This window comes from Patagioenas fasciata, chromosome 8 (genome assembly GCF_037038585.1).
Source record: "Patagioenas fasciata isolate bPatFas1 chromosome 8, bPatFas1.hap1, whole genome shotgun sequence".
NCBI classification, from domain to species: Eukaryota; Metazoa; Chordata; class Aves; order Columbiformes; family Columbidae; genus Patagioenas; species Patagioenas fasciata.
The window spans coordinates 6,576,688-6,600,015 of NC_092527.1; the positions used below are offsets into that span (position 1 = coordinate 6,576,688).

The 23,328-nt window shown below is 47.1% G+C and overlaps 1 protein-coding gene across 1 annotated transcript in view; it reads right to left on the bottom strand.

Moving 5' to 3' along the window:
* Positions 1-21,441, bottom strand: part of PRKG1 (protein kinase cGMP-dependent 1) — a 425,347-nt gene extending 403,906 nt beyond the window's left edge. Inside the window, exon 1 of the mRNA XM_065843185.2 lies at positions 21,055-21,441. Coding sequence (XP_065699257.1) covers positions 21,055-21,320 — 266 coding nt within the window. The 5' untranslated portion in view covers positions 21,321-21,441. The remainder of the gene's footprint in view (positions 1-21,054) is intronic.
* Positions 21,442-23,328: the final 1,887 nt, after the last annotated feature.

Consider the following 23,328-nt stretch of genomic DNA (forward strand, 5'->3'; position numbering starts at 1 on the left):
CCGTTGCTGCTTCTCTTACTTAATTACAAGGCATTCTTTGCAACTGCCCCAAATACACACATGAAATCTGCATATTGGTGCATCCTATTAAAAAGTTTCACCAAAAACATTAGAAATGAAGCCGATTTTGAGGTTCCCAGGGGAGAATTCACTTCACCTGGGTAATTCCTTGCCAAGAGGCAAAGCTCAGAGCAGAGGTAAATGCTGAACTTTGCCATTTCACCTTGGGAAATAGAGAGGATTTCTTAATTTCTCTCTCATTGACCCGTTCTAGCAAGGTTCTTCCAATTCCATAACAAACTGTATCCGTTTAAATTAAATATTAACGAAGAATTACCTTCACAGAGAAAAGCATTGCTTATTAAGAACACAGGAGGAAAACAGGAGTCCTCCGGGAGATTTTCCTTTAGACCCAAACAGCCTTATTGAAATAGCCTTAGAGGCATCAGGACAGCAGATGCCTTCTCATGTAAATAAGGAGCCTGAGACATGTTTGCAGCATGGGAAAATGAAAACCGCACAAAAAGAGAACTGAATCCGAATATACGCACTCATATTCATATGTAGGAAGAGTCGGAGAGGATGTATTTCCATATGGAGACTTATAGTGTAAATCAATTACTTGCCTACGATGCAACAAGTTCCAATTTTGGGGAAAAAAGGACCCATTTTCCTGAGGTCGGAGAGAGTAATGCTGACAAAGCATCCAAACAATGACTATTTCCAGTCCTAAAATCTCAGTTAACGCTAATTACATGAACTCAAAGCTTCAAATTAATGCAATGTTTTCCCTTCATAACTACTAAATACCTTTTCTTCATTTTTTACTGGAAAAGCCTGTTATCGTACATTTACCTTCCATTTGTACATCATTATTAAGACTTCTTTCACGATGTTAATGGGTATAAAGAACTGGTTTTTCTTTTTCCCCACCCTATCCTCCTACACCTTCAGCAACACATAGGAAAGAAACAGTAGAAATGAGCAAAGATGGTGGCACAGTATCCAGAGGCCAACGTCTTGCATCATGCTACTAACACTTTTCAGTCTTCAAATCCTTGCAGAGAGCAGTGATTAAAGCTCTTTAAAACAAATGTACCCTGCTTCTCCCTGGAAGGAAGGAAGGGGCCATTTGAACATAAATCCAATTTAATTGGAATGCAGTTTGTCTCTTGATCATTCAAATCACATCGTTTAACCCATATTTTCTAACTGCAGCTTTAGTTTGTTTCTGTTTGTTTTTGGCTTATTTCTTTTCCTAACAAAACAAAACAAAACATGAAAACATGAAGGAGCCTAAAACATGAACTAATTGTAGCTCCTGCTAGCTGCGTGGGTTAATTAACATAATTACTCATTTGTATCCTGGTCAGCTTGCTGGATTCATATACTGTATTTCCAGCTTGAATAATTTAACAGGTATTAATTATTTATACCTTCCAGCTCATTCAAAGGAGTTGTTGGGAGTCAGTGCCAGTTATTGGACCTGGCAGAGAGCACCCAGGGCTTCACCCGGGAGCACAGCAGCAAAGCGGTAAGGGTTGCATTTAGCCCCCAAAAAGCATCATGCATTAAATCTCCCTACGTCCAGCCCTTGATTATAGACTATGCCACTGAGTTCAAAGGGAACTAAAAACCTCATCTCCGTGCTAAGCACATTTATATTTTTTTTTTCCCTTTTGGTTTGTCAATATAATACCTTTTAAGGGGCAAGGATTGCAAGTCAGCAGACATCCTTCCCCCATAATCTTTGCAATGATTTTCTCTTACAGTAAGCCACGTGCTGGTTTCCAGCTAGGAAAGGACCACATGGTGACAAAATGGTCACCAGACCACACAAAAAATAGGGGGGGTGTGTTGAACATCACCCACCCACAGCTTCATCTGTGCCCATCCCACCACCTGCCCTCTGCAAGCTGCCAAAAGAGCCAGGGTGGCCTCCTCCTGCTAGGAAGAACCTTTCTACCTTCATCCTTTGCTTCGGCGGGGACCTCAATGAAGAACTGCCTCCATGTGAACTGGAGGGTGATATTATGACCAGTATGTAAGTAAAAAATTACTAAATGGAGAAATAACGACATGTATCTCTTGGTGGCTCAGTGCCTATATCCCCACTGCAGGAGAGGACACTGAGCAGCTGGAGATGCTGTTCAAGGTGGCATCAAACATCAGAGAGCTGAAAAAAACCAATAGATATCTTTATCAAGAACAGAAAGGGGTTGGTTTGTTTGGCTTATAGAAGAAGAAGAAGAAAATGAAGGGAAAAAAAAATCATTATATTATCTAGACACTATAATGTAGATGAAGTGCTCAGTATCAAATGGCACTTTTAGAGTAGCGGGGAAAGGTGTCACAAGAACCAACTGGCCTGAACTGGAAGGCTCATTCAAACAAAACAATGAGGTCCCTGTTTTGAACACAAAGGGCAAATAAGCACCAGAACAAAGTCCTGAGCAAAGTGGTAAATAACATACATCTCCACTTACAACTCAGGGTTCACGGTGCCACCTCCGCCAACACCACCTCCACAGGTGAGCTCTGAGGTACCTGTCACAACCCCAGCTGAGAAGATTTGTGTTATAAAAGCCCCAAACAAGCCATCTGTTTCTTGCCCAAACATATTTATTCACAAATCTTCCCTCTTGCCCTCTGCCTTGGGGTCATTGACTGCTGTTGCTGGTGTGGAAGATGTTGCATCCATAGAATCATGAAGTCCAACCGTTAACCCAACACTGGGAAGTCCACCACTAACCCATGTCCTTGAGAACCTCATCTATGCATCTTTTAGACACCACCAGGGATGGTGACTCCAGCACTGCCCTGGGCAGCCTGTTCCAATGCCCCACAGCCCTTTCCGGGGAGAAATTGTTCCCCAGATCCAACCTGGCGCAACCTGAGGCCGTTTCCTCCGCTCCTGGCACTTGTTCCTGGGGAGCAGAGCCCGACCCCCCTGGCTCCAAGCTCCTTTCAGGCAGTTCAGAGATCAGAAGGTCTCCCCTCAGCTCCTGTTCTCCAGCTGAACCCCCCAGGTCCCTCAGCCGCTCCCATCACACTTGTGCTCCAGCCCCTCACCAGCTCCGTTCCCTTCTCTCAACTCGCTCCAGCACCTCAAGGGCTTTCTTGGCTTGAGGGGCCCAAAACTGAGCCCAGGATTCGAGGTCTCCTCCATTTACCGCTGCTATGAAGAGCCAGGCTCCTCCTGCCCCTGCCAGGAATATATTTCACATGGGCAAAGCATGTGTGTCAGCACACAGGACATGCTTCTCCCCAGCTAACAGTGTTTTTTGAGGGTTTGACAGCTTTCACCCAGGAATCCTTCCCTAGGGTTTAATGGATAAAAATACCAGTGTCCGAACAGTACGGCCTTTCAACTTCCCCTGGTCCCCCAGGCCAACGCAACCTCTGGTTGCCTCTGTGGAGCTCCTGGGAGGGTGGTGTGGTTACCCAGATGGACCTGAGGGCACTGCCGTCTATGTACTTTACCTTATTCAAACCATCTGTTGAAAGGGTTCTGGTCTATGAGTGCTTTTACGAGCGCAGAGGGTGGGGAGGCAGACCTGAAAGCGCTTTTTGATTCCCCGTAAAGCTTGGGGTCTGTGCAGCCCTCCAGCTTTTCCCTCTGCAATGACCTCCCTCCACTCCCCAGCAACCGAGGCGTCACATTTTGATCGTTTTTAGCCAATTCCCGACAACAGAAGCATCGTGTTTTTGAATCATTTTTAACCACTTCCCAGCATTAAGCTAAGGGTTGTCCTCTGCATTTCACCTCCTTCACCAGAGTCTTAAAGGATATGTGATCTAAGTTAAGGCTACAAGATGTGGGTCTGTCAGTGCCTTAATCACAGAATAGTTTGGGTTGAAGGGATCTTCCCAGCTCATCCAGTGCCACCCCTGCCACGAGCAGAACAAGTGTCACCTCCTCCCCACTGGATTAAATAACCACAGCAGCAGGGAACGTGCCGGAAAACCCAGCGTTTGGGGACCGCCATCAACCTTGTGGTGCAATTTACGGCTAAACGGAGATAACACGTTGTGGTTTTAATATTCTGTGTTACCCTCGGCTGATCCTGCTCAGCAGCGTTACTTCTCTTATCAGAGGTGTTAAGCCAGTGCTAAGAATACAGCCCGGCCACACCTGAAGTACATGATGCCCTCATCCTCCGCAGCGACCATGGATAACACCGCTATGCCTATGAATATTGCTGCCTATCATACGCTTATATCTACTCTTTTCTTCCACATCTCCTTTCCCTCCCGTAAGACTTTGTGGCCAGGAAGGAGATGCCATAGCATCTATTTAACCATGGTTGTAAATCTGATTTAAAATAACACTCCATCCAGACCCAACCCAACCCTGATTCTCTCACACAGGGGTACCAAACGCTTTTTTCCTTGCGCTACCAACTACTCTGCCAAGCTCACCTGAGCTCAACAGCAATAAAAAATAAAGGAGAGATTGCTTGTGCAAAAATACGAGTCAAATAGTCCACTTTTACTAGTCCTTTCACTATCAGGCCAGGGTTTTCAGAGCTCAGACTCCAGGTCAAGGTGTGTCCGTGTGTTCCCAGGAAAGTTATCAATATGGAGAAACACACAGTGACCTTTTTATTCCCACTGCCCCCCCGATTCGAGGCTCTCTGTCCATGTCCTGGCATTAAGCAGTGCCACAAGTCACACACAGCTTCAGATTTCCCGTTTGCTTCTGGAAGCAGATCCTTACACCGGAATATATTGCGGTTTGAATGCAAAAGCTCCTGCTTAGCCACTCTTTTCAGCCCAGCATCGGTATTTTTACAACTAAAGGCACATTGCTGAAGCTCTGCAAATCTGAAATACTGTCCGTTCTCCACATATACTTCTGGTCACCAGGATTTTTTAATTTCAGATTTCTTTCTCTCCTCTTTCTGTTTGTTGGTTGCGGCCACACAACAACTTTGAAGGAGCGTTACAATTGCACGAGGCCACCAGCTGCAGATCTCAAAGCCCATAAGTAACATCCACGTGAACACACGCCATTTAATTACCTGTTAAAAAAGCACATATACTTTGCAGTCTGCAAACACACCCCCTTTTAGCGAACATCTCCCACCATTGTTGGGCTGCTGGGTCCTTTCCTGTGGCACCATACACCATCTCTCTCCAGCCAAATCAGTACCTTCCCCTCCTCTTTACTGGTGAAGGCAACACAGGTCCATAGGAAATGCGGCCAGCACTCATCTCCACCAAACAACATGTCCCTTAAACCACCCTGAATTTCTTCTTCTTGTCCTACTGCTTCTCAAAAGGCAAATCCATCAGACCTGGAACCAGTGGTACATCCTCCACACAGCTCGTGATCTTATTTTGGAGGTGCCAATTCCCAAACAAACCTGCATCGTTTCTCATTTCAAGCCTCCATTTTCTTTCGGTGCTCTTAAATGAGAAGTACACTTCAAAAGAAAAATCTGTGTTTAACCTCCTGTACGCTTTCATCGATTAAAGATCAGCAAACTGTCATTTATTTTAGCGTGCCAGGCCCGCTTTAGCACACTGATAAACACAGTAATTACTTTCTGCTGGATAAGTCTTTGAACATATACAAGTGAAAACTATACTTGTAAAGGCAAAAATGAGAGACCACCTAAAGGTTTTAAAGATCAGGCAGTAATAGGATGACATTTCACTTCTTCAGGAACATTTGTCTGTAATGAAGGCAATGTCTAAGCACATGAAATTGGGTTGTAATTATTCCATTATCATTGCATGGATCCGAAGGCTAGACCAAGATAATGCCGGTGGAAAATGTTTCCTCCGTACTGGGAAATCATTATCTCAATAGTTTCGTTAGCAGAGTATTAGGCTCAAGCAGCTTGTGCTGCAAACCGATGCTCAAACAACAGAAAGAGCTTCAAGCATCAGCATCTCAGCTGCTCCTCTAAGTCTGTCACGTAAAACCACCTGGCTGGGGAGAGAAACACTTGTGATGGGACCACCAGAGACTCTATTTTACAGCTCATGGCTGGGGTGGCACTGGCGGAGCTGTGAAAGTCCCTTCAACCCAAACTATCTTACAAGTCTAAAAGGAGCAGAAGAAATCACACAAGCTCAAAGTCATGTTCTCAGTGCAGCAGCTGCAAATAACATTCTTACAGACATATATAGCACGTTCTAGTATATACAGGAGCTATATATTTTATCTATGTATATACATGGGCTAGCATATATAGAATATACCAGCAGTAGCCCCATCTCCAGAGCGATGAAGACATATTCAGCCACCCCAAGTCCATCCCGATGGTCCTGCTTCTGCTCTCAGGACCAGGCACCTCATGCTAAGAAGAAAGGTGTTAAAATAAAAGGAGAGCAAGGAAGGCCTCTGTAGAGTAAAACTGAAGTGTCAGCATAGCTTTGCCAAAATATTATGGGCTGGAGAGCAAAGTCTCCTGCCCATCAACAGCACAGCCTGGCTATAAAAACTAGAATTGCTCTAATTCCACTTTATTGACATTAATTGAAGGGGACAGGAAGAGGCGTACAATTGGAATGATAAGCTCAATGGTTGCAGCTTTCTTACGGAGGCAAAATCTATTATCAGGCAAGTCTTTGGTTACATGTTTTTTCAACCCGATTTTTTCAACTCGCTAAGATATATTTTCTGTAGAGCCACGTAGATTGGTATTCGTGATATTGCCTTAATTTCTCCAGCAATTGAGAATCGCACACCCCCAAGGATGGCCAGGATCGATGTCAAGCTGAAACAATTATTTGTGTGGTTCCATTTACCTGTTAAAAATCTTCATGAAGTGCTTGCTTTCCTCTGGCCAGGGTTGGAAAAACATGGAACGTAATGAGGCTGCTGTAAACTGGCCAAGTTACAAACTGGAGCTCGTTGAGCGCGCCTCCAGCTCCAGGGTTTTTATCTCAGTGAAGGGGAGGTTAAAAACTATGAGGTGCCATCAGAAAAGCGCTGGGGAGAAGTGTGAAAACAGGCGGCCGATCCGCCAAACAGCCGGGGCAGGACTGAACAGCGGGACCGTGACGTTCAGCAAATTCAGGCTTGAAACGCGGAACAAATAGTTGAGGCAGAGCAATTAGGGCAATTGATCTTTTGAATGGTTTGCAAAGGATTGTGGTGCTTTCTCAGTCGCCAGCAAATTTTTAAGCCACAATCTGAAGATATACATATATATATATATATGGGGTTTTTTTAGGGACAGAAATTCACTAGTGAAAACAAAACCTCCAAAAAGGCTAATGACCCATCTCCTACAAACCAGGTTAGATGAGCACAGCTGCCCTCACTGACCTTATAAGACACTCACTTAGGAAAACTCAAGTAATTTTCATTCATTCTTCTGTCATGCAACCTCTTTCAGGCAGGCTAGAATGGCTCAAAACAGGCATAAATGTGATTGTAAAGCCTTTTTCTTTAACTCAAGGTTACACGCTGAACTTACAAACGCTGTCAGCCCAACATCCTGCAGACTTTTCAGCCCGGAAACATGTGCAGAATGCAGATGTATGGACTTTATCAGCCCCGTACGATGCCTCCCAATGTGAAAATGATTGCACGACAAGCAAATCCAACGCCCACGTGCATAACTATTGCTTCCAGTCCCTAATGAATCACAGGCCCAGAACGGGGTCAGAAGAATAGTCGTTGTGGGAAAAAAAACACAGCTCAGATGGACTGTTTCACATTCTTGCTTAGGCAAGAGCAATCAAAGAAACATTAGTTGGGGAGATTAATGACATATTTCAGTGCACAACTAACCAATATATTAATGGGATTTTTTTCCCCTCCTGTATTTTCACGTTTTAAAGTCTTGTGAAAAGAGTCGATTTTTAGCTACTTAACATTTAGCAACAGAATGAAAGAGAAGGAGATACCACCTCCCCGATACAGAATTTAACCAACCCAACATGGAAGATGGAAACCAGCTGGATTAATACTTGCTTACTGGTATCTGAGGAACAACTACAAGTTATGGGTCAACCCAGTCAAAAAGGTGCAAGAGCTGATACAAAGCTGCAGCAGAAGGAGCTGGAGGGGCTGGACACAAGTGTTTCAACATCACCTGGATGCAAATAGTCTCTGCAATGGCCTGGTTGTCTTCACCGGGGCTTTAGGATACATTCAGCTGCACAGGCTCCAAAGACATTAATCAGACAACAAAGTTGGCGTGAAACTGCCCTTTGGCTGACCCCTGACACCATTTCCCCTTCCCTTTCCCACGCGTCTCTGCTCTCCTGCCCCCAAACATATGGTTTTATGGAGTAAGATATTTCATATCCATAATATCCACAACCAGCTTAACTCATTTTTTCCCAGCATCTTCCCCCAGAGGAACAAGCTTTGAGTTGAAGCTGCCACGAGCCATCTCTCATCGAAAGATAGCATATTCGCTTTGAACATATTTCTTTTTTGCACGTGATTATTGTCATGCCATAGAGGGGAGGCCCTGGTGATTTTAAGGTGACCACACAAGCCCCCTCTATGCGCTGTCACTAGCAGAAAAGAGGCAAAATGGGGTCAAAATGGAGCTTTCCCAGCTGTGGGGAATACACTCCATTTTTGAGCAATGGCCATAAATGCAGTTGATACCTGAGGTCTCCTTCTGACCCCACTCTCACCAGCACACTCACCCTAAGTTATTCACATTCTTCATCTGCAAAACAGAGGCAAAGAAATCCAGTTTCTAAATAAAAGGACTTTACAGATAAAAAACCACCCTAACACAGTGTTGTTCTATGAAAATTTTCCCTGTAGAAGCTGAGGTTGGGATTTGGTTTTTCCCCTCTATTCAGGCTGAAATTACATCAGAACCACCCACAAGACTTTGTGAAAAAGGGTAAACCTAAACCTCCCCGTGCCCCCACGTCAAATACCAGCGTCCAGCTGAGGGCCACATCCCCATCCATCCATAACACCGGGTAAAATGGAAGATTTCATCTGAAATGGAAATGGCGTCTTGCTGTGCTGCGTCAAACAACAGCCTTTACTTGTCCTTATTTACAGTCTGAGCCTCAGCCTTGTTTCAATTCCCTTGCTGAAAGGTTTTTTAATAAGCCGATGCTTTCCCATTGATTAAACAAGTCACCTTGCCCGTTGACCATGTCATGAAGCCACTGTCCATTTGCATATACCATTATTGACTCTCGCCATAATTAATCCACCCGTTGTACGTGTATTTATTCCCCATCCTCTTCCCTTACCACACAGATTCCCACCGTGCTCCGCCTCCACTTTCCCTTTGCACAGGCTCTACAGCTCCATCTTCACATTCATCCTCTTGCCGAGTCCTTTGTACGGATCCAGAGATCCGCCGTACCCTGGTACTATCGCCCCATCTGAGTTTTTGCTGTTTGCAAAGCTAAATTCAACGGTCTAAAAGCAGATGCAAGCAAAAAGGAATGAGCAATTTCTCCAAGACTGTCGCACCTTCCACCCCGCTCCTCGTTGTGGTGGAAACATTCCCATAAATCACATCTGGTTAAGCAAACGCAACATACCCCAGCATCAAAGCCTGGTTTTGCCTCGCTTGCGCTGAGCTTAATTATTCCTTGTTTCTTCTTTTCTACACCGGGTCTGGGTTAGTTTCCATCTGCCACGCTCAGATTTCTCATTTCTTCAAGCACTCAATGTTTGTCTCTTATCTCCAGAGAGACAAGATGTTCATCACCACCAAGATCCCCCACGTTTAGCATCAAATGCATTTTTCCACCATTTGATCCCAATTACAGCCTATGCAGAGAAACCCCCTTGCTGGAAAATTGCATTTCATAACCTACGAGCCATTCTAGCTGTCTGGAAGGTGATGGGCCAAGTGGGCAAGTCAAATCCAGCAGAAAGCTGGTTGTTCCTGGGGGCTTTTTCCAGAGCTCCAATATGGATTTAGGAATTAATTGTAGGTAACAGCAGCTGGAATCAAATATCAGGTAGCAAAGAAGGGTTGTCTTCTCCTGCTCGGGGCACAGCAAGTAGGTGAATAGCACGGCAAAAGAAAACGCATTTCTGTCAAGTAAATAACAATAAGATTTAAACCAGCTTTTTATTTTGAGGCAATAACTGTCCCACTACCCTCTGCTAAACGACTTTATCAGTGATCAAACTGCAAAATAAGCCAATAAATGTGAATAAAGGAAAGATCTTAACACCCAGTTCTGGCCTTGAAAGGAACATGAATTGAGCCAAGAAAACTGCGATTATTCTTACAGAAAAATACAATTAAAAGCAAGCTTTTTTTTTTTTCCCCAAAGATTTCTTTTCTCTGCCTTACAAAGTAATAGGAAAATAGGAAGAACAAGAAAATAGTCTTTTTTTAAGGAAGATTTAAGGTTGTCTTTGGATACATATAGGGTGAGTTCTACTTTCTTAATAAAAGAATAAAAAGGAGTGTGGAGGGGAGGAATATACATGGCTGTTTGCTTGTTTTCAAATGCCCACTTTCTGGCCATCCTCCTTGACGAAATTTCTCGTCCCAGTATCACAATTCCCAGCTCCCCATAGATTCCACTTGAATGAGCAGAGCGAGGCTTTCAAGCTTTGTCTCTAGCAAAAAATGAGACTCAGGAAGCCAAACCATCCCACTTACTTTGGGTTTCTAAAATATGCGAGGTTTAAAAGAGCCCGCGGCAACGTAGAGCATCCCACATTTCTGGGTGCCAAAGTATGGGTCGGCGAGGCAAGCTCATCCCACGGGCCCACGGTTATTGCCTTCCACCCAAGTGGAAGTACCAACGTGGTCAGCACGGCATCGCACGGTGCAGTAGCAATGGGGACAAGAGCAACGTACCCAACGTCACCCAGCTATGAGACGGGACTTTAAGGTAACACAAGACAAGGAAAGACGCTTCAATAGTAAAATCCTCACTCTAATCCTCAATGACATGCTCAACATCTTGAGCCTGTGGTGTCTCAGTCACCCAGGAGCTTTGCCATGTTCTTTATCTGTGGTTTTCTCCTTCCAGGCATCTTCTGGTGAAGGGACTTGAACACAAGACCTATGGGGAGAGGCTGAGGGAGCTGGGCTTGTTTAGTCTGGAGCAGAGGAGGCTTAGAGGTGAGCTCAGCACTCTCTAGAACTACCTGAAGGGCAGTTCTAGCCAGGTGAGGATTGGGCTCTTCTCCCAGGCAGTCAGCAATAGGACAAGGGGGCATGGGCTTCAACTCTGCCAGGGGAAACTGAGGCTGGAGATGAGAAAGCAATTCTGTGCAGAGACAGTGGTCAGCATTGGAATGGCTGCCCAGGGAGGTGCTGGACTCACCGGCCCTGGAGGTTTTTAAGCTGAGATTGGACATGGCACTTAGTGCCATGATCTGGTCAATGGACTGGAGTTGGACCAAGGCTTGGACTTGGTGATCTCTGAGGTCTTTTCCAACCCAGTTGATTCTGTGATTCTCAGACACCACTGCCCTCCAGTGATAAGTGCTGGGAGATGAAAAGCAAAAATACCTCCAAGTACCTTCGGAGACTTGGCCTTGTTATCACCAACATTTTCCCCCGTGCCTGCCAGACTAAAGCAATTTTCCAGTTATTTTTACCAAAACCACGCTCTGCCACGCTGCAGCCTGCGTTTCACTCTGCAGGAACAATCTCAACCCAGCTGGAAGCCGCTTCCCTCCGACCACAAAAATACAAGCATTTCTTGCCACCGAGCCGTATTCCCCTCGTGCTGGGCATGTTCCTATAGACACGGGACAAAACTTCCCTCTAATGATTACAGAGAAATTCCAGTTATTAAAGCTGCATTTTGGCTTAATAATTACACCAAAGACATCTACCATACACCCAAATTTTAGCGCACATGTTAAGCCACTCAGATTTCCCTATATTTGTGTGGAATCTCAGTACATTCACTGCACAAGAAATTCTCCCCAGTTATCCTTCCTGCTTTAGTACTCTGCAGGATAAATAAATACAGAGCATACAAAGCATTAATGAGTTTAAAGAAATTAAATACTGACAATATTACGTGCACACAAGTAGAAATCAGAATTACACGATCCCTTATAACAGACAACTCAGATGTTGTTTTTAAAGAGATTCTATACACTGATTGGTCATTTAGAATCCTGGTGGTGATTTTTATCTTGGAGGATTTTATAAAAACTTCCAATCACGAGGAAAATTAAAATGAAAATAACTCAAGACTCCCATCCTATGGCACTCGCTGGAATCAATCACGGCTCCACATCACACTCCATTCCTGCAAACCATACACCAGAAGACATCAATATTAACATACCCATGTCCTGGACCTGTTTCACACCTGCATAGTTACCTTCTGAGCCTTTTATGTTAATTAATACTTCATTTTCTACAAATGTGTCTGTATACTGTTTGAATTTTACAGTCAAGCCATCAGCTTGCAGTTAATTCACTGCTACGAGGACATTGCAGGTATATGTTTTTACGCCATTCTACATAGCAACAAGTCTCAAAACCACAAATGTATCAATAAAGACCATGCCAAAGGAGCGCAAAAATAAAACCCATTTAAGTCAAACAGCAGGCAAAACTTTGTTTATGCTTGATTATACCTTCAGCTTTTATTTTGCTACTATGTTTAACCCAATTTGTCCAGGAAGACTTGAATATCACATTCACCCGCTGCTGGACCAGTCTGTGCATTTAGTAAAGCTACACTTGATGTATTCTCCATGCAAAATAAAGGTTTCCAAGCCCTAAAGAGAGCAGACAGCCCTTCTTCAATGTATATAACAGTATATGATGCTCCTCACATCTTTAATGGACAATTTTAATGGACCCTCACTCTTTTGGAGATACAGCAGTGTCTCTTGGAGGGGAAACGCAACACGAGGCTGCCTCACAGTTTTTCAGGCAAGCCATCAGCTGTGTTTTCGGATTATATGTAATTTTCTGTTCTAGTTGACATTTAAACTAAATTAACAGTTTTCCATTATGCTGGAACTGAATGCGTGGGAGCGCATCGCAAAACGCCTCCCCAAAACCAACATGTGTCTCTATCAACTCAACACCAGAGGAGGATTCAAAGGAGCGCTTTTATTTAGCCCCTCAAATTCTTTAATCAGTTCATTTATGCTACAGGCAAACATTTTTCCCTTGACATGATGCTGCTTAAATCAGTTCATTGTCCCCTGGCACAACATTGTTTAAATCAGTTCATTTGTGCTAGAGGGAAACATTTTCCCTTGATTTGAGTTTTCAGGGATTTATTCTAACTTTTACCTGAGAAGAGACCAAGCCATTCGATAACAAAGCAGATGTAATTAAGCTAATCATCGAGCAGCCATCCGGACCTCAGCTGGTGGAAGCAGCAGAGCCTGGTCCTGGTCACAGGCTCTGATCTCTGAGCAGCCTGAAAGGAGCTTGGAGCCAGGGGGGTCGGGCTCTGCTCCCCAGGAACAAGCGCCAGGAGCAGAGGAAACGGCCTCAGGTTGCGCCAGGGGAGGTTGAGGTTGGATCTGGGGAACAATTTCTTCCCCAAAGGGCTGTGGGGCATTGGAACAGGCTGCCCAGGGCAGTGCTGGAGTCACCATCCCTGGAGAGTTGGACAGACGGACATGAGGTTCCCAGGGACACAGGGTAGTGCCAGGGGTGGGGGAATGATCAGACTCAATCTTGATGGTCTTTTCCAACCAAAATGGTTCTGTGATTCAGTTTGGAGCATCTCTGGTCCACTCCCACCACAGCCAACATTGCAGCTGCAGTGGTTTGCTCAGGGCTGTGTCAGGGCAGCCCCTGAGGATGATGAGCCTACAAGACACAGCATCAGCAGAACAGATTTGGGCATTGACTCATAAAGTCCCTTTCTTACCCAGGTGTGTGATCACCACCTGCTCCTTCTATCTCTCAAGGCCCCACTGGACACAGCCAAGAGATTTGGTTGCTTTACTGCAGCAGTTGCTCCCTCTCCTTTGCAGCATTTTGCACAAATCCTGTGCTTTGCCCCAGACATGAATTTGATCCAAAAACATCAGCATCACTTGGTGCTTGCAGATCCCCATCATTTGGTTTTTTTAGCATCTCTTCCACATGCACATGCCCAATTTGTGACTACAGGGTTGTATTAGTAATAGAACAAATATGCTCAAAGAATATCCATGAGCAAAACGTAGAAAAGCCCTATATAAAATGCAATGCATTCCTCATCTTTTCCAGCTGGGAGGTCACAGCAGAGGATGAAGCTTTTTAAGAAACCCCTTTGCCAAGCTGTTAGATATTTTCCAGGACACACATCAACTCTGTAAGCAACCAAGTGGATATCTTAAGACGGCTTTTTCCCCAGTGTTTCTCGTTAGTAAAGCTGCAAAGAGGGACTCGCAGTCTTACTTTAGCCCTTTGTGTCTCATTTTACTTTGATACACTTCACCACCCAGGGGATTTTCACTACAGAATTACCTTTTCCATGGTATAGTTCTGACAAAAATGATACTTGCTGTGACGAAAAAGCAGCCAAATAAAGAGTGACCGTGGCCAAGCACTTTATAATACCATATATGCCCACATCTACATGCTGCTTTTAAAAATGCAGCGGGAAGTGAGGCACGGGACCCTTTTCCTCCTCCACACCCTGCAATGTCCACAAGCTGCCATGGAAAAAATAACACAATGCATTTGCTAGATACTATCTCCCTTTTATATTCCTACATATACATTATATATATATTAAAACAAAACAAAACCCAAACTTGCGTCAAGGACCTGAGAGAGAATAGCAGTTTTTCATGACCCAGCCTGGGAGCACAGCTATAGGTTTAAAGTTTCTATACAATCCCATTTTCAGGGATTTGTCAGCAGAGCAGGCAGAAGGTGGGTTATACAGTAACCTGGCAGCTGCCTGAAAATGTCTCTGCCTGTGGTTTAGTCCCCCAAGGGAGGCACCAAAAGCCTCATGACTTGAGGCATTTAAAAATAGGCAGAAGCAAGAATTCGCGATGACGCCGCTGGGAACAAGCCCACGTCAGCTGGGGATGGGCAGCAGCAGTTTGTCCCCAGCCCAGGCCCGATCCGGCCCCTGGGGACCATATTGTCATCCCCTGCCCAGTGTCAGTAGGAGGTGCTACATAAGCCTTTAGCCATGATGGTGACGGCCAGGTTTGGGATGTCACAACACAGTCTTGTAGGCTTTCCTCAGTGCGAAACCCAACAATAAATAGTGAGGCCAAATATTCCAAGTTTTCATTAAAAACCACCCGGAAAATGTTTAAATTTAAATTTTTAAAATAAATATATGTTCTATATTATTTTTTTGCTGGAGGTGGAAGGCAAAAGTTCAATTGAGCCAATTTTGGTGTGCTGCTGTAGCACTGATGCTGTTCTGCCTGTGAGGAGGAGCTGAACAGATGGGATGGAAAAGGCAGCATCAGTCGCCAGGGCTGCTGGTGACAGACAGACAGACAGACAGACGGACGCCCGGCCGTACCCGGCAGGGAGGTGCCATCCTTCGCCCTTCGGGAACGTGATTTCCCCGCGTTGCAGCTCAATTTTCAGGTCTCCCATGAGCCAAAGGAAAGCAATGCCCGGGGAAGGGAGAAGCGGTTACTTCAGCCCATTAAAAATTAAAAGAAGGGAAATGGTTTCAATTGATTAACCATAAACATTTGCTCCTTTCTTTCTCTAAAATCCTTCCGCTTCTTTTACTGACCTCAGCCCTCTCACGGGACCCGGCGACCCGTGCCGTACCTTTTCCTACAGCATGCAACAACCCATATGCCTCCAAATTTCACTCAATATCATTCACAGCTCCATGCCACAGACTAAGTTGCTCCATCCAAGTAATTAGAGCAGAGATTGACCAAGCAAAGTGTCCATCTCCCATTTCAGTCACTCCCTTTGTGACGTTTTCCAACTATCCCCAAGTTAAATAACACCTGGTCAAACTTCTTCCTATTTTCCTCTCTCTTTGGGCCAGCAATGCATTACGACATTACAAGCAATGAGACCAGCGTTAGTTCTTCCTGTGCCAATACAATTTAATCTAATAAAATCTTTACAGTGTCGATCACCCAAGGATGGAGCATCCAAAGCATGTATGGTCGCGGTGCACCAGGAACAGATCGATGATGGGTAAATGAGGGAAAAGAGGCACTTTTTAGGGTAGTAATTAATGTCAAAATTGCTGCTGCCCCTCTACCCTTCCTCTGAGTTTTGGAAAGCAATGCTGATTCTTACAGAGATATCACTGAAGAGAAATAGCAGACACCCAGAGGACTCTGAGATGGCTTAAACAGGCAAGTTTTGATATTTAAGGCATAGCTGCTTAGTGGTATCAAATATTAGACAAGCTATAGCCCTAAAATGTCCTTTCCTTAGCTTAAAGGCTGTCCTTAACATCACTGAAATGTTACACATTTGCAGCAGGTTACACATTCACCTCCAATAGTTAAAGAGTCGACAAAAGCCCATTTTTCAGCCTCCCGAAGCCTCGAGGGACAGTGGTTACAGGTACCGGGGAAGTGGTTGGGTTGTTTTTCAGATGGAGGCCGAAGGCAGGATCGATATCGCTTTAGCGGCTGGCGGATGATGAGATCATGTCTAAATTAATGCAACTCAGCCACCCACTGGGAGCCGAGTTCCCAGAAAGGGGCTGGGGGAGGACGGGTTCAGCCCTGGCTGCTCAGGAGGGACATGCTCAGGGTTGGTTGGACCAAACCATGGGTGAAGTCTTCAACGGCCCCGCTGTCCCCAGCAACAGGGGTGGTGGACATGGCCGGGGCAGGCGAGCCATAAGCCACAACTGGGACATGGGGAGGGAGAAGTGATGGAGAAGCACAAGGGATCATTTTGCTTTAGGCTGGAGCGACCCAAGCGGCCCAGTCCAGCTTTGAAGATGACCTCGCCTTGAGTTTTGGACTAGAGATGCCTCACATTGCCCAGTTTTTACGCTCTGTGTGCTCAGTCCTGGACTGAACGATACCCAAAGCCCATGAGATGGATTGAACCTGCCATCAAACACCAGCTCACCACAAGCGTTGGAGCCAGGAGATGAATGAAGTTGAGAGCATCTTCTCCAAGCCTCCATCCACAGTATCGTATAGACCACCTGCAGCCTTTAATACCAAGTTTAATCACCATGAGTGAACACACACTTTCAGCGACGCATCCCCAACACCTCCAAGAAGGCGAAAAGGGGAAAAAATGATGGATTTACTCCAGGATTTCATCCCAAAACACACCTGCAGCACAACTAGGCCAGGGCTGTGAAGCCAAAACCACAATACACCCCAATGTCTCGCCTCAAATATTAGACCCCACTGCCATCTTGTGGCAAGCACTTCTCAAAGTAAAGTGAAAGAGGGGAAAACCCCTTAAAAACCTGCAGGTAAAGTTAGCTAGTGCAGCAAGGAAGGATGGGTCAGTTATTGGGAACAGGGTGGGGAAACTCATAGTTTCTCTTAAATGATGCTGAGACAATCTCTAACACCGTGCCAGGTACAAACTGGCACAGCAAAAACACAGAGACAGGACAGTCCAAACCGAATTCACAAAGTTGAGGCTATCATCGCATGCAAAAAAACGTAATTGCTTGTATGGTCACAACTGCCTTTTAATCATGGCTGTGGTGCATTAACACCAACAAAGATTTAGTCGCTATTTCAAAACACGTAACGGTTTCCGAAGTAATTTTGCGTTGCCCTGGTTTGAATAAGGCTTGTTGACTCCAATAAGCAGGATTAAACTGGAATTAGATATTGCACCTCTGAATTAAAGAATGCATTTGCTGGAATCTACTGACAGGATGATTTAAAAGACTGGGATTATAGCTCACGACGATCATCTGCGTGGCACGAAGCATCTTTGGATGCTGAAAACCTGCAGATTAGCACCCCTTGGGTTTTCAAAAAGCCCCTCGCTGCAGGAACAAGGCAGTTTGGAAGATCCCCGTGGTCCTTATCTTGCTGTTAGTCCCAGCCAAGTGCTCTGAGTGCACCCCGGCATTTACTTTCTGCATCATTTATCATCTCGAGCGCTCACGCCGCAGCAGAGCCTTTGCTTAGCAACTGGGGATCTCTTCCTAGGAACCGCTTTCCCAGGCATTAGCAAAGTGCCTCGATTGCTGTATCATCCCATCCTGCTAGAAAACAAACACATCAACAAATTGGTTTTTTCCTCCTTTATGTTGCAATAAGCACCTGCTGGATGCGGTGCCAGACGACGTCAAACCTGCGTATGATCCCAAACGCTTCTTGGGTTTAGGTACAAGTGAATAAAAACTCACCGAACAAACATAAATTCATGAGTCATTTATAATAAGTGTGTTTCTTTTCTCTACACAAGTCTCTGCTAGCAGCAACGGATTATATTTTGCAAAACAAACATAAAGTGGCAGTGTCCTGACTATTTGGAAGGAAAATCTGATTTATAACAGAATAGCTCTATACACCTGGATATCTACACAGCAATACTTTCTTCCATTAAAATCTATGCAACTAAGCTATCAGGAGGGATAACAGCATAAAAACATGCTTCCAGACAAAAGGTAACACATCTTTCGATACCTTTCTGGTCTTGCAGCCCCTTTCTTTGCAACTTGGCAAGACTTCACAACTTTGACACATTACAGGGGTGGGTTACAAGAGACACAACGTACTACCAGCCACAAACTCTGAGATTTAACCCCTTTTGGAGTTTCCATTGTCTCATTTACTAGTTTCAACTTCTTCAGAGTTTTAAGTATCAGTGTATATTACAGACAAGCTTACCCTCAATAAAATTAATTACACTGTCTAATAGCTATATCTTTGTCTTTAGAGATGAAAAAGCATTTAAAGGTTGATCCCAGACCTGGATAAAAAGGTTTCTATCAGCATTAATTTAAGATCAACACTCAAACCAGTCGGGTCTAAACACCATCTTGGTGGTTTTATGGCCTGGGAGTTGCCTTCAGGTTTTAGAAAAGAGGTATTACCCATCTCCAACCTCTCAGGGACCTGCAGGCTTGTGGGATGAACAGTTTATTGATGCTTTCAGCTGCTGTCACTAAAACACAAGCAGGAGACTGTTAGAGGTCTATAAGTTACCCCCATAAATAAATTAGCCAAAATGCTGTCAGCAGTTTTTAAGCCCAAAGAGCCAGAGAAACCCACAGAGACATTAAAGGCGACTGGCACCAGACAGGCCCACTTGTGCTTCCGCTCAGCATTGGGAACCGAGAAACCTCATCATCCTCTTGGCACAGCCCGACTGCAGCAAAGCTTCACCCCCCACACCCGGGACGCTGGAGCCGCAACCGCATCCACGGGCGAGACGGTCATCTAACCCACTGGTGGGGACCGATTGGGGAGCAATAAAGGGCAAAACAAACAAACGAAAGACAGGTTGTGGATACAGCATGTTCAGCACACCGTGCAGCTGTCTGTCACTCCTTCCAGCAATGAGTCGGTAGAAGAGTTAAGTAAACCGTAATTAAACTCACAGAGCAATCCCAAACTGGCTTGGTTACCATCGTCATGGCTACCAGGAGCGAGGCTGAGGGACAGGAAGACGCTGGGGATGAAGTGCCAGCCCGGAAGGGCATTGGGAGGTGCCTGCAGCCCCCATCAAGAGTTTTTGCTGCGGCTGAAACAACATCCGAGTGATGGGAAAGACACGGGACGGGGCAAACGACCTTCACAGCATCACAGAGATACAGGATTTTCTGGTGCTGGCCTGCCAGCCCAAGCTGGTAATAGCAAGGAAAGTCTTATATGAGGATTAAACTTCACTAGAACTGTGAGCAGGTTTAATAACTCCTAAATGAATTGTTACACATGGGTGGGCACCAAGGCCCCTGCCATTCCTGCAGGTGCCAGGTTGCTGTCACTTTCCCCTGTGGTAACCAGAGGCTCAGGACGATCACAGCCTTCAGAAAAAGAAATAAAAAGCAACAGCAAAGTAAAAAGTTGGACCAGGGTTTCCTCTCCAGCTGCAATTTGCTGCCACTGCTTCAAGCAGGGGGTGTGAAAGGATGCGCTAACCCCGCAAAGGATGGGCTGACACACTTTGCAGTCGCACACCTCTCTGGGCACGGCGCTTTATTAAATCACTCCATGCAGCCCAAAGCCAACAGCTTCCCGTCTTTAAAGGCGTAATGGTCTCATTGGCGAGGGGCAGGGAGGAAGGGGCAGGAGTTTGGTCTGGGTGCTGGCAAGGTACATTTTAGAAGCTTGAGGAGAGTAGTGTGAGTCCCCACCCAAATACACCCGGCTACGAGAAACGTTGTCGGGAATGATTTGCTGAAATAAATCCCTACACGCAGAAGAACCGAGACCGTCTCTCACTTAGCGAGCGCCAGTGACGGCTCCTGCCGAAAGGAGGGTGACGCTGGGTCCCCCACGCTGCGGTCGCACCGAACTCCACACACTCACACTGCAACTTCTCTGTCATGCTGAAAATATCCCCGGGAGTCTGAGCAGCACCACGCTCCCCCATTTTCACACCGTGTGTTGAGGCAAGAGGGTCATGCATTCCCCAGGACTCCAGGTTGAGTGATGCAGACCCTGCATCCCACCCCCGACAAAAACAAACCAAGCAAACACACACAATAAACCAAACCCCACAAAAACTCAACACCAAAAACCCAGCTGTCCCTGGGTGCCTGACACCGGCACAGGGGAACAACTGGAGACAAAGCACAACTGCAAAGCCCAGGAGTGGAGGAACATGAGCTTTAGTTTTTGGGGAGCACGTTGGGAGGATGAGGTGAGGAAAGGGGGCCGGGGGGGTAGCACCTGCCCCGGGAATAAGGTGTGGGGGGGTGCCGGCTCCCTCAGCCCGGAGCTGCCTCTCAGGGAGCGGCCAAACAACTTCCCGGCCCCGCTGCAAACTTTTCCCAGCGCCGGGGTAGGCACCGCCGCCTCCCGGCCGAGCATCCCCTCGGGGATAGGGAAGGGAAGGGGGCGCCGGGCTGCCGGTAATGGGTTATCCGATCCCCAGCCGGCTGAAAGCCCCTAATGTCCCCGGCGCTTCCTCCAACCCCCCCCGGGCACAATCGATGCCGCTTCTCCGGGGAGCCGAGGCGGGGGGAGTGCGCTGGTCCTGCCGCCTCCATCCCTCCCGGCCACCCCACTCGGTATTTTGGGAACGAAAAGAGGGTGCCCATCCCTACCTCTCGGCCTTGGTGAACTTGCGGAAAGCCTGGCGGAGGTCGTGGAAGGAGCGGTAGGTCTGCGGCTCGGCCGAGATGCCCTGAGCCCGGGTGGTGCGGGGGCCGATGTGCGGACTGGGGGCCGGCAGCACCGACTGGCATTTGTGCAGCCGCCGCCGCAGCTCCTGGATCTCCTCGTCCTTCTCCCCTAAACGCCGCTCCAGCTCCTTGATCCGCTCCTCCTTCAGCAGAAGCAGCTTGGTGAAGTCCCCTTCCAGCTCGGTCATTTTGGGGGTAACCCCCCTCCCCGCCCCGGCGTTAGTGCTGAGCCGGTCCCGGGTCGGGGCGGGCGGTTCTCATGGAGCAGCGGCCGGATCCGCTCCCCGGGAGAGGGGCGGGGGGAGCGGCTCCTGCCCGCCCCGGGTCAGGGCAGCGGCTCCGGCATCCCCGAACGCTGCCCCGAGCTCCGCCAGCAGCCGGCGAGCTGGAAAATAGTTCAAAACCACCCCCCACCCCCAAAAAAAAAAAAAAAAGCAAAAAAAAAAAAAAAGAATGGGAAAGGAGTGGAAAAATAAATATAAAAGAAAAGGGGAAAGAGCTTTTGTGCCACTCTGCAAGGCTGGGATCCTGGAAATAGCAACAATTACCATGTGATCGGAGGGTGACGCAGCTCCTTGTAACTGGAGCCGAAGACTTGGGATTCAAACAAGAGCACTTCATAAATATTCAATTGGTTTCTGCTAATGAGCCACGTGGAGCCGCCCTCCGCCCCGCCCGGGCCCGGCAGCCGCGCTCGCCCCCTCGCCCCGCTCCCGGCAATTCCGCGTCCCACCCCCCGGGTCACCCCGCAGCCCTCGCTCGGCTCCTCGGCACCCCAGTTCCTCCCGGGTAACCCACATCTGGGCATCCGCATGCCTGACTCCTGGGTACCCCCATCCATCCCCGCTGCATCCCACACCCCCGGGTACCCGGCTGTCCTTGCCAAGGCACCCTGCATCCCAACCCTGCATCCCTCCCTCCCAGGACATCCCACATCTCCTCACTCTGGGGTACCTTATATCCCACCCAGCATCTTTCCCCCCCTTCTCGGGCACATCACATCTCACCCAGCATCTTTCCCCCCCTCTCGGGTACCTGCATCCCCTCCCACCAGGGTACCTTGTTCCCCCCCAGGTGCCCAAACATCTCTGCTCACTAGATCACCCCAGACACCTGCCACCCCTCCCATCCTGTAGGAGACCCAACTTGCCCACACACCCCTCATTATCCCCAATCCCTGCCATGGGGGAGCAGAGCTCATCACCAGGCACGCAGACACCAAAGCACCTTGGTGGCACCTGGTCCAGCAGAAGGGACCCTGGCTGGGGAGGGCAGGCAGCCTGGGTGCTTGCCAGCAGCTCTGAGGAGGCAGGAATTCACCCTTCCTGGACTTATTTGGAAGAGCCCATCATGCACATGAATTTTTAATGCTGGCGGGCAAAGGGCACCATCAGCTCCCCTATCACATTTCCTTCCGAAACCACCCTCACTCCTAGGAGCCCCTTTGCTTGCAGGCAAAAAGGGGGAACCTGGTCCAGCCCCACAGCCAGGCCTTGGGCCCAAAAGGAGCCTAGGGACCCTCCCAGGGTCCCCATCCCCACCTGGGGCAGCTTGTCCCTGCGTTTGGGCTCACAGACCTGCAAGGAGGCAGCAAAGCACCTGAGCTGGGCTCGGAGGACAAGGTGGGGTAAAATAAATAAATAAAATCAGCCTTTCTTTTAATGAGTTGAGGTGCTGGAGTGATTTCCCCCACTAATATCTGTCCGTCCAGCCTTTCAGGTGTGGTTGGAAACCTGTGGGGTCAGAGCTGCTCCCCGTTCCCATCCGCAGCCCAGGAGCATCCCTGGGGCCAAGGCAGCTGAGCAGGGCTGAGGGGGTGAGCGCTGGGGGCAGAAATAACAACAAAATATATTCGTAATAATTGCAACTTGCTTTATGGAAAGGCAGAGAGCGCCATCTCGTGTAGGAAACCATCGTGTAGCAGGGGTAAAGACAGACAGACGGACCCTCCACACTCTGCCATGGGAGGGAACGCTGGGCCACGCACTGATGCTCAGCACCTTCGTGGTACATTCCCACCCTAAAATCTTATTTCTTAAAAAAGAAAAAGCCTGATTTAAGGAAGCCAGCAGCACCATCCCTGTACTCCTTAGGGCTCTTGCAAAACCACTTGCTGCTGAGGAGCTAGTGAAATAAATGCATGAGAAAATACATCATTTCCTTATAAAACAATCAAGCAGTCATATTTCACCTATG